This window comes from Amphiura filiformis, chromosome 7 (assembly GCF_039555335.1).
Source record: "Amphiura filiformis chromosome 7, Afil_fr2py, whole genome shotgun sequence".
In the NCBI taxonomy this organism is placed as follows: domain Eukaryota; kingdom Metazoa; phylum Echinodermata; class Ophiuroidea; order Amphilepidida; family Amphiuridae; genus Amphiura; species Amphiura filiformis.
In genome coordinates, this window is record NC_092634.1 from 69,894,449 (window position 1) to 69,907,002 (window position 12,554).

A 12,554-nucleotide genomic window follows, 5' to 3' on the forward strand; every position below is an offset into this window, starting at 1 on the left:
CTGAATGTTTTGAAAAAAGGTGTCATACCTACATGGTTACGGTATGTAATGCAAACAAATATTTTTGTACAGAAAGTCTCTGATTGCCCCTTAAGCACAATTGAAACCACAAAACAAGAACAGACATGAAAATGTTCAGCAGCTTGTCCATAGTGAGACATTAGGCTATACATATATCTATTTTATTCTCCCCAATCTACAATGTATCGTTACATTACCACTGATCAGACACTTTGAAGTTTCAAGCCATTTAGCAAGACCAATGTAATGTCCTAATAGCTACTTAAATTGGATGTGTGAGCTTGATAATAGGCAATGATCAAGACTTTTGTAGCACTTGGAATTACAGTATGCATATAGGTTGACCTGCTGGGATCCATAGCACTTTGCTAGTACTAGAGATGCACCTTCAACTATGAGGGCTACATAATGACAGCTAGGGATTCTCAATTAGATTTGCTTTGTGGGCCATAGAGAGATCAACACATTTCAAAGATGTGTATTTGAGGATTGGATTGTTTACTGTACATCTTATCCACAGGCCACAGATACTAGTAGAACCCTGGCCTGGTCTCTGACCGGATACACAGATAAAACAAGCAGAGCTCACAGAGTTGTATCTTTGAAGAAAAAGTTGCTGATATAGCTACCACATGCTTGATTTTAGTTCCCTTAATTGCACAAATAACACCAAACTATCAGCGTGTTTATACTGAGCGTACAGCTTTTTTGACCCGCTATTTTCTGGGTACAAAATACTGTTCATAATCCGGCCACCGTTACCTAGCATGTTTCTAATGAGGCCAGAAAGCCGTGTCTCGTCTGATGCACGGCATTTTTTCCTGTAAACCGGAAGTACAGAAAGCAAATTTCAGCGAGCGCAAGGCATGACAGTTCTATCCTACGCAAGGCAGCTCATGGCGTAGGGTCTATAATCACAATTTTGTGTTTTCATTAATCTACATTACCATGATTACATTAATTTACCAGTGGATCTAGTAATTGGCTATTATGATAATTAATTTACGGATTAATTTACAGCCAAAATATATTACCAACTCATTAAGTACAAAAGTCATATCCATTTTACTTCAAGCGAGTCACGCATGTGGCCAGTGTATGCAGCAATTGACATTTTGAGACTTTATAATATCAGAAAGAAGAAACATGCTACATTATAGGCCTACTGTACAAGTAGAATATAATTTGTGTTTCTGTTAGCCATCACACATGACCTCGAATCCTTACCCGGCAACCGATCACACAACTCGTTTCTACTACGTGGATTACATGCTTTAATCCGGCATGACCCACCTCAAGAGGTGGATCACAAAAGGTGTGTATGTAACCCGGCATGACCCGGCAACCAATTACCCAGTATCGTTTCTACTGGGCTTGTATACCCACCATTACCCGACACAGCACGGCACGGAATTTGGCCGTCAGTAGAAACATGCAGTATGATGCATGGTAAATGCGGCAGAAGACCCTGGCAGTCAGACTGGGTTCACACACTTACAGGGGCCTCTTCACATATCAACTCAAAATGCATACAAGTACATTAAAGTTGATGATACATCATGACAGTAAAATATAAAGATTACAGTTGATCAGAGTATAAAGATAATAGATTACAGTAACATAAAAAGAAAAAAGTTGACGGTAATTAATACATTTGAAAATTCATGATAGACTATTTAAATTTCAGGTTTGATGCATTTCTATAAATATACCGATGCTTCTGCCAGAACCACAGAATTGCACTATTTTAATTATGTGACCAAATTTAATAGACCTAGTTTAATGCTCAAGATAATGCAATTTGAGTATCTTGTCCCATTATAGAATTCTTTCAATATTGGCAATAAATCCCATGAGTTACATGTATATATAAGATGCTCAAGTTATTGCTTTCCACAGAATCTTCTTTTTCCCCTTTCTTTTCCCTTTTCCCACCATTCTTATGTTGGAACCTATCCCAAATATGTCATTGATGACATCAGATGATGATTGAAATTAACAATCAAGATGGTTGTCAAAACCTATGCAAAAACTTGTGATATAACTTGCCATATTCAACTTATTTGGCATGTAACTTGTAAGTGCTTGAGTACTTTTAAGTCTTTTCAAGGGGACTTTTATTATAAATATTATGAATAAATACACATAATAGTCCAGATGCATTAAAGTCTATAATGAAAGACAAAGATAAAGAGAATTTATCGCGTCTGACATAATCTGTCAATCAAACTTGAGCACGGTTTAATTTTGCACCTTTCGACATGCAAACCATCTCAAAAGTTAGATCTTTATAGTAGGAAACTTTCATAACCGAAGGCACCATGTCCACAATGCCTTGAAAAGCTGCTTTTTGCCTTGTAAAAGTACGTAATTTTTCATCATTTGCTGATATCCCTTTTCTCCGATCAGCACCAGATAGATCGGTCTTCCTTTTACGCGCTGATTAACCTGTGTAAACCAATCAAGGATCGTAATTGACAGTGACATCAGACGCGATAAATTCTTTTTATCTCTGTCTTTAATTATATCTAATCCTTTTGGATAACTTAACTTTGTTTTGTTACAGCAGACGATGATGATAGAATAGCGGCATTACCTGTGACATGCAGCACAAGTAGTAGTTCTGGGTCAGAGGACAGCGATGACGAGACCACTAACAAGAACCAAAGACGTCTTGACTTAAGCAGTAGTGTCATTGATTCACCTAGGAGGAAGGAGAAAGAATATGACAATTTATTCCTGGAAAGCCTACCAGAGGTAAGGCAAAAAAAATGGTTTGTCTCAAAGCTCACGAGAAATTTAAAAACAAATGCGAAAATGCGATTTTTTTTTTTTTTTTTTTTTTTTATTCTCGACTTTTTTTTTCATGGTATTTTGAGAAAAAGTCTGATTTTCGCCGATTTTTTTCTGGAAAAAACTATTAAAAAAAAATTTTGAAATAAAAAAAATTTTGCATTTTTTTTGTCAAATCGTGGGATTTTACAAATGCGCGCGCAAGCTTTGAGACTAACCTTTTTTTTTTTTGGCCTAATACCATTTAGAAGACCATTTTTGTTCCATTAGAAAAAGGTTTCCGTAGTTTAAAAATAGAGATTTCTTGCTAGAAAGTGCAATTGAGGTAAGACGATAAGACAAGGTTATTCCTTTATGGATGGATTATAGGTTAATAGCTGTGCATCAGTTGTTTCCAGCTAGGGCATTGTGAAATATCAAACATTTTGCCTTTGGAACTGAGGAATATCCTGATGTCCCAAGGGATATTCCGAGTTGCAATTGATTTTCACAATGTGCGGCATATAACTGATGCAAAGTTATTAACCAAATTCAAAAGCATCACTTTTTAACTCATCACTTCCAAATATCAACATTTTATTCTATGAAATTAATTAATTTATTGAAACAAACAATTTTATTCACTTACATTTCGCCCTTCAAAAAATCAAACAGGCTAAAACATGCTTACAGCAGTGCAAAATCATGCCATTTGCAAGTATGGTAGTTGTGTGAGCGTAAAATATTCTTGCACAAAGGATACGTGCATGGCGAAGTCATTGTACTACATAATCCATTGAAACATGACAAGTCATTGATGGATAACTTCTGGATTTCAACTGGAATAGCCCATTACTGCTTTATCCATTCAACCAACCAATGTTGTGTGCAAAGAGAAAGACACACCCATGTTGACAAGGGTGTGTCTTCTGTGTAGGCAGCCAACAAGTCTCATTCTTAGGTACTCTGTCTCTGTTGACAAGGGTGTGTCTTCAATGTAGGCAGCCAACATGTCTCATTTTTAGGTACTCTGTCGCTGTTGACAAGGGTGTGTCTTCAGTGTAGGCAGCCAACATGTCTCATTTTTAGGTACTCTGTCGCTGTTGACAAGGGTGTGTCTTCAGTGTAGGCAGCCAACATGTCTCATTTTTAGGTACTCTGTCGCTGTTGACAAGGGTGTGTCTTCAGTGTAGGCAGCCAACATGTCTCATTTTTAGGTACTCTGTCTCTGTTGACAAGGGTGTGTCTTCAGTGTAGGCAGCCAACATGTCTCATTTTTAGGTACTCTGTCTCTGTTGACAAGGGTGTGTCTTCAGTGTAGGCAGCCAACATGTCTCATTCTTAGGTACTCTGTCTCTGTTGGCAAGGGTGTGTCTTCAGTGTAGGCAGCCAACATGTCTCATTCTTAGGTACTCTGTCTCTGTTGACAAGGGTGTGTCTTCAGTGTAGGCAGCCAACATGTCTCATTCTTAGGTACTCTGTCTCTGTTGGCAAGGGTGTGTCTTCAGTGTAGGCAGCCAACATGTCTCATTCTTAGGTACTCTGTCTCTGTTGGCAAGGGTGTGTCTTCAGTGTAGGCAGCCAACATGTCTCATTCTTAGGTACTCTGTCTCTGTTGACAAGGGTGTGTCTTCAGTGTAGGCAGCCAACATGTCTCATTCTTAGGTACTCTGTCTCTGTTGGCAAGGGTGTGTCTTCAGTGTAGGCAGCCAACATGTCTCATTCTTAGGTATTCTGTCTCTGTTGGCAAGGGTGTGTCTTCAGTGTAGGCAGCCAACATGTCTCATTCTTAGGTACTCTGTCCTGAAGAAGTCAAGTAGATTGGATACCAGTTCTTCACTTCTTGAGCAGTGGTCAGCAAATCCGATCCTTCTCACTTTGATCTTTTCACTTAGGCTATATTAATTTAATTGCTTGTCTCAAAGCTGCTCTTCAGTTTTTAAAAACCTAATGCGGAATGTGTTTTTATCCCTTTTGTTTAATATAAAATTTTATGACAGGCTCTGATGGTGCACTACGTCCATTGGTTCATCTTGTGTTGTCTCTATCTTTTGTGTGTGGGTAGACAGGGTATGAGCGTAGTTTAAAAGTATACCCAGAATGAATCACGAACAAATGTGAATATGATGATGATACAATGTTGACTATTATACAGGACAGAAAATGTTTTTAAAAAAATGTACAAAAAATGAAATCTGACTTTTTCATTGAACATAACATGTACGGCACGATTTTATTAATGCGCGCAGGAGCTTTGAGACAAACAATTTATTTAATATAGCCGTATCTTGGTTATATTTGATGCACACTGATCTAAAAAATTCCCCAAGCTCACAATATTTTTGTTGTGTTTAATTTGCATATACAGCAAAATAGGCTCGTGGAAGTGACATCCAACATTTGGGGCACCAAGTTCAAGATCCACGGCCTAGCACCATTCTTGCCAACCAATCTGGGTCAAGTTAACTATCGTACCAGTCTTCTGCACCTTCAACCACGCCAAATGACCATTGCACTGGTAGAATTAAGACCAGGGGCTAAACCAAGAAGGGATGAAGATCAAGATTTTGACCCCAATGTGTTCAGTGAAGATGAAGATGAACAGGGAGGTGAGTAAACATTCTTAGTCAGTGGGAGTGGTCTATTAGTAGGCACATAATCTGATTGGACAATCGCGTGATTTTAGGTGTTGTCTATCAGGCGGTAGACGACCCCACGCCATCATGAGTGTTGATAACGCCGTAACACGCTCATAGAGGTGCGCTGCGACGTATCGCGTTGCCAGGCGCGAGACGCAGTGCGGAATACTGCACGCCGCTTAGCAGAAGCAACAAAAGATGTGAAGTTGTAAACAAGTTTCGTTCATTTTAGAAAAGGGGGAGTTTTTATGACGGTAACTTAATTTTTCCTTTAAAAAATAAGTTACAGTTATTAAAATAATATTTAACTGACTAAGAATGAGAATAACGATAGAATTTTTATTTTGCCTATCTCTTCTATGATAGGCGACAGGCAGGTCCAATATTTTTATCGTAGTGGATACCGGCTGTGCCGGCATCCACTGCTCAAAATATTGGACCTGCCTGTCGTCTATCACACGGTAGAGGATAGGCAAAATAAAAATTCCTATCGTTTATTCTCTAACTATTGGATGAAGTCAAAAAATGCAATATCAGGCCATGATGGGACCAAGCATTGGCGGGATAAGTGAATAACATGTAATTCTGCATTGAATGTCTGAAGATAACATATCTGGATAACAGAGAGATCCATATAAAAGAGGTCCGCATAAGAGAGGTTTATATTCAGATTAAAAAAGCCCAGTAAAAAACCTATCCTGCGGCAACAAATGATCTTCTTCAGGTATTTCTCTGGAATTTATCTTTCAAAAAGTAGAATAATGCAGAAGGAAAAAGCAGACGGCGGATGACATGATCGAGCTGGCAACTTGTGAAACCGCCCGGCCATATGGCATTTTCCAATATAGTCCGTTAGTTTTGTGGGGTTCATTATCGAACCCCAACGGTTTTAGCTTGTATTTATATTATTTATCAACATAGGCCTATTTGTTTGTGATATTTCAAGCGTTTTAAAATTTCAAAATAATTCCATTGAATTACACGGTTGACGATGAAAATTTACTGAATTTAGAGAATGCAATGCGGCCACCACCTGGGAAAAAGCTGGTTAACTGTTAAGGGTCCGGTGCATACACAATGTATGGCCATAGATCTGCAGGTATCCTTTCTCCTGTAATTATGAAGTCTGCGGTGTGAAGCATTTCCATGGTATTTTATCACACCTTCAGTGGTTGGCAGTTTGCTTTTCATCTAGAATAATACCATATGACCAATAGAAACACACTGCTGATCATGTGTATGGTAGAAGAGGGGGAAAGCATTACAAAACAATCAAACACCAGAACCATTATATTAGAGGACAGTATACTACTAGAGAGAGAGACAAAAACAGAACATTTTGATTTAACAAGGTTTTGACAATTCTAACATTGTCAGAACTGTTAAAAACTAGCAACTTGTCAAAGTTTTGACACAGTTATCTAAAAATGTAGAAATTTTGGAAAAAATTGCTAGACCAGTGTGTAGACTTGGTGCATCTATTCTAACTCATGATTGCTAGAGCAGTGTGTAGACTTAATGCATCTATTCTAACTCATGATTGCTAGAGCAGTGTGTAGACTAGATGCATCTATTCTAACTCATGATTGCTAGAGCAGTGTGTAGACTTGATGCATCTATTCTAACTCATGATTGCTAGAGCAGTGTGTAGACTTGGTGCATCTATTCTAACTCATGATTGCTAGAGCAGTGTGTAGACTTGGTGCATCTATTCTAACTCATGATTGCTAGAGCAGTGTGTAGACTTGATGCATCTATTCTAACTCATGATTGCTAGAGCAGTGTGTAGACTTGATGCATCTATTCTAACTCATGATTGCTAGAGCAGTGTGTAGACTTGGTGCATCTATTCTAACTCATGATTGCTAGAGCAGTGTGTAGACTTGGTGCATCTATTCTAACTCATGATTGCTAGAGCAGTGTGTAGACTTGATGCATCTATTCTAACTCATGATTGCTAGAGCAGTGTGTAGACTTGATGCATCTATTCTAACTCATGATTGCTAGAGCAGTGTGTAGACTTGGTGCATCTATTCTAACTCATGATTGCTAGACCAGTGTGTAGACTTGGTGCATCTATTCTAACTCATGATTGCTAGAGCAGTGTGTAGACTTGATGCATCTATTCTAACTCATGATTGCTAGAGCAGTGTGTAGACTTGGTGCATCTATTCTAACTCATGATTGCTAAACCAGTGTGTAGACTTGGTGCATCTATTCTAACTCATATGTGTTGCTTTCCATTCCCAGACATCTCAACAACACCAGTTCCAAAGAGAGCCAATCCGATTCCAATAGCGCCTATACCAACCACAAATAGGAGCTTCTCCAGCCAGGATCTCAATTTTATAGACCAGGAGCCACAGATAATTACCACCATCCCAGCCACTAATCCTAGTGTTACAAGAACTAAAGCAGAACTAGCAAGTCAGTCGGGCATGTCCATCCCTACTAGATCTGACTGTGATAAAGACCAGTATATTAAACAGGAGCCATCCCAAAGCGAAGAGCATCAAATAGGTGTAAGGCCGCTTTGGAAGCTGGCAGTGCAGTTGTTGGGCGACTGGGGCCCTGGATGTTGTTGACAATGCGCAAATCATGAATGGATCTACTGAAATAGTAGATGGGACCATCATAGATGGCGAGCCTTGCGAATTACAAGCGGATTTACCGAGGTGGGCGGATAGCGCCACCAAGTTGCTGCAAAGTATACCATCTGCTCATACGCCAGAAGTGGCAGTGAATGGACATGATTCATTATCACCAGTAGAAACACCAGAATTAGGAATAGAATTAGTTGATTTGAAAAAAGAAGTGATTCCAAGTGGAAGGGGGACCGACACTTCTTCTAGTTCAGGGGGAGAGGCAGGAGTGTCGCAGAAAACTAGCGTAATTAAGAACAAATGTAGAAAATCGGGATCGTATTCTCCGCATCATAATAGTCGGGCAAATTCAACAGACAGGTCTAGCTCACGAGATGAAAGTCCTTGTGGTAATGGTGAAATTTCACCCAAAACAAAACCAAGGCGGACCAAATCTAAAAGTCGCCGTAACTCTCACAGTGCCAGCCCAGCCCCCAAATCGTCTAATCATTACTCGGAGTCGGAGGCTGTCTCCTCAGAACACGAGAAATCCAAGAAACCAAAGCGGCGTAGCTCCAGTTGCAGTAGTAGCCCATCACGGGGGTGTAAAGAGAAACCCAGAATAGACACGTCTGATAGCGAAGCGGAAGGAAACGCAAGTGAGGACGAATCACCCGCAGGCACTGCCAAAACACGCAAAGCCAAATTAATGCGGCAATATGCTGACTGTAATTCCAAAGTGTTTGTGATGCACAATAAAGCTCCTTTATGGAATGAGAATACACAAGTTTATCAGTTGGATTTTGGAGGAAGAGTAACCCAAGAATCTGCCAAGAATTTCCAAGTGGAGTTGCATCAGAAACAGGTCAGTCAAAGTTTTGAATCTAGTTCAGTTTAGTTAAGGGAATCCCTTGACAGGCACAGATGTAAAAACTCACAATGCCATTGTAAAAATCAGATTTACGCACATTTAAAATATCAAATTACATTCGATCGTATTTTTTTTTAATGTTTGATAGTAATATAATTAAAAATACAAATTTAGGCTAAAAATAAAATATAGACAAATCAAACAATTACAATAATAACAAAAATGGCAAACCAATGTGATGCATGTTTATAAGTATGAGACATTAAGAATCTTTTTAAAATTTACTTGAATTTCTTTGCTGTAGGCCTATCCCGCGCGACGGGCCACTATAAGCGCATTAGTGCAAAAAAAACCCCCATTTTTAGAAAATGTAGGCCGATTACAAAAACGCAACACATATAGTATGGATGTATGCTGGTGTTATATTATTATCGTATTGAACAAACAATAAATTAGAAAGAATTAAAACAATTTATTCTAATAACCAAAATAAAACCTATGCGTTTTCAATTAAAAAAAAGGACAGGCCTAGGCATACTTCGCATTGACTAGGCTTGGGTGTATTGGTGCCATTGTATATCCTTGCCCCTGGGTGCCATAAAACCCCTAGCTATGCCACGTTTGCTAAAAAAAACCACAAAACAAGAAAACAAAATGGCAGTTTTGGGTGTGGGTTACTATGCATGTAGGGGTGTGTATATATCTTGCATTCATCACAAATGACAACTGTCATATTTGGATGTGACTGATAGCACAAATAATCTCAAATATTTTCAGCATCAATAAATGACATCATTTTCAAAAATGATCAATCTGAAAAAACTTATTTTTACACATTTTTTTGTTTTATCACAGGTTATGCAGTTTGGTCGCATTGATGGCCACGCCTATACTCTCGACTTCCAGTACCCGTTTTCGGCCTTACAAGCATTCTCTGTGGCTCTTGCCAATGTTACGCAGCGTCTTAAATGATCAACTCAACCCTATATACTCTTGTAATTTATCATCCTGGTGTTTTTGTAAACGTAATTTGTTAATATACATAAGCCCCTTTTGAGGCTGTTATTTATTTTATGGCATATTTATATAAGGTGTGTGGAGCTAGGCAAGGGTCTTTTTATTCTATTTTAAAGTGATGATTATCGGAAAGCTATGTTTTATGTAATAGTTGCTTTTAATTTTTATCTATTTATTTTGTGGTTAACACAAGTGATGCACTTTTTAAAATAAATAGGCTGGATATTTATTGTTCATGTGTACACTATAATACAGGTACAATGTAAATGCGTATTGACTTTTTAACCTTACTGAACCTTAAATCACTGAATAGATTCATCAGGTTTGTAGATATACAGATTAAATAAATTTTGTTTGCACAAAACCAAAAATTTACTCACGATTGACGGTTTCGTCTATCATGGGCGATAGACATCTTCAGAATGATGATGGTAGATCCTCACCACTTCCGGTTTGCCGGATCCCGACAGTAGATGGTGTATCAGCCAGGAGAGGATACTTTGCAAAGAGTGTGACCCCAACTCAAGACACATAAAGGAATCCATCTGGATCAGGAAAAGGGGAGCCAGCGTCATGAATAGAGACGAGGGCGCCCACTTCTTAAGTCACGTCTATGATCCTCTCCTGGCTGATACACCATCTACAGTCGGGATCCGGCAAACCGGAAGTGGTGAGGATCTACCATCATCATTCTGAAGATGTCTATCGCCCATGATAGACGAAACCGTCAATCGTGAGTAAATTTCTGGTTTTGTGTAAACAAAATTTATTTACTGAACCTTTTCATGTTGAAATATGTACTTTACAAATCATATTCACATTGTCTTTTTAATCTCACTCGCCCAGCCACTTTTAAATTTTCTAAGAAAAACAATATTAATAAAATGAATTAAGATTCCACAGTTCCAGTTATCAGATTATAGCTGCTCCAAATTTTAAATAAAGCAGCCATTTCAGGCAGCAAAATTAGTCCGAGGCTTGCCACCAGAATCTGGTGGCAAGTCTCAGACTTTGGGTACACTTGTATTCAAAATACGCTATTCCTATGAATCTCCCACACAGGGAGTGTGAATTTCAAATGGAGTTACCTGGCTCCTTGTGTGGATGATTAAGGCCATATATCTTTCATATTTGGTGTAGGGATTTATGGTGTAGCCCAATTCATAAGTATATGTGGTTCTTAAGTTATGAGTCAGGCTTACTGTAAGGCCCAAAAAAAGTTCTTTGTTTGTCCACAACCGACTGACACTAATGTTCAAAATTTGAAAAAAAAGTTTTTACTGTACAAAAGAATACCGACCCAAATTGTCAAATTCTGAAAAAAGATTTTTTTTTTTCTTAAACTACTTTGATATTACATTTTCTTTTCCAAATAAGGTTTAACAGTTTTATAACACTGAATTTTAATATAAGTTTTAAATTACTTGCACTTCTGGACAACAAGCAAGCAATTGCCAGTTGATTTTGCAGTACAAGGTAGTGTATTCTGCCTTTGAAAATTAAAAAATTCAATAGAAAAAAACTGACTGACCGACCGAATTCTGGAAAAGTTGTTGTGGAAAACAAACAATTTATTTTTTTTGGCCTAACTTATGGATCACAAGACTTAATCATTGGGCTATTCCAGAAAATAGATGCACACCCCCAATAGAGGAGTTCGGATATCCGGACTTTTTGTCCAGTCGTGACTGTTGGAAATCCAGACTTTTAAAGTGCCCAAAGGCAAAAAAATCCGGCAGAACAATAGTTCAAAAATCAGAAATCCTCAATTCGAGAGCTCATTTTTAACATTTCCGTGATTTTTCCTTCATTTGATTGGATTTCCAAGCTTTTTCCAGTAACATTGGCAACTGGAAATCCGGTCGTTTCAGAAAGCAAACTTGGAAATCCGGACATTTCTTAGATTGAAAATTTACTCCTCTATAGGGGTGTGCACCTATTTTTTGGAATAGCCCATTTGTTGTTACAATAAATATTGTGTAATGTTTGAAAAGAAATCAGCCAAACTCTACTTAATGCGAGATTGCCACCATTGGAATGATTCCATCCTCACAGAGACTAGTTTTAAGACACATAACATTTATAGGTGTCAAAGTGGTGCCCTACTTATGTCCTGTCACTATATAATGATAGAAATGAGGTCAGAGTGATAGTTTGAAAGGTTTTCTCAAGGGAATATCCAGTAGCCGCCCCGGATATGTTACATCCTGCTTGCAACATATTTTGTCTTGAGAGTGGTAAGGTGATGAAATACAATTATAAGGCACCAGAAACAAATTTGTTAATTCTTTGGATCAACCGTTGATGCTGCTTGTTACTAAGGCCAAAAAAAAAAAAAGGTTTGTCTCAAAGCTTGCAGCTGCTTGTAAAATCGCATCGATTTGACAAAAAAGAAATGCGGAAATTTTTTTTATTTCAAAAATTTAATTTTTTTAATTTTTTCCATAAAAAATCGGCGAAAATAAGACTTTTTTCTCAAAATACCATGAAAAAAGTCGGGAATAAAAAATTTAAAAAAATCGCATTTCGCATTTATTTTTAAATTTCTTGTGACCTTTGAGACAAACCTTTTTTTTTTTGCCTAATGAAGTAACAACTAATAATGGTCAATATCAATGGCAGCAAAGATTTGATCACAATAGTCTATTAATT

General features: G+C 38.0%; 1 protein-coding gene across 1 annotated transcript in view; it reads left to right on the top strand.

Moving 5' to 3' along the window:
• LOC140157552 (tubby-related protein 4-like) overlaps positions 1 to 12,232 on the top strand; it is a 47,734-nt gene extending 35,502 nt beyond the window's left edge. Inside the window, 6 exon segments of the mRNA XM_072180783.1 lie at positions 2,588 to 2,778; positions 5,162 to 5,402; positions 7,683 to 7,916; positions 7,919 to 7,990; positions 7,993 to 8,879; positions 9,741 to 12,232. Of these exon segments, the coding sequence (XP_072036884.1) occupies positions 2,588 to 2,778; positions 5,162 to 5,402; positions 7,683 to 7,916; positions 7,919 to 7,990; positions 7,993 to 8,879; positions 9,741 to 9,857 (1,742 nt within the window). The 3' untranslated portion in view covers positions 9,858 to 12,232.
• The last annotated feature ends 322 nt before the right edge of the window (positions 12,233 to 12,554 follow it).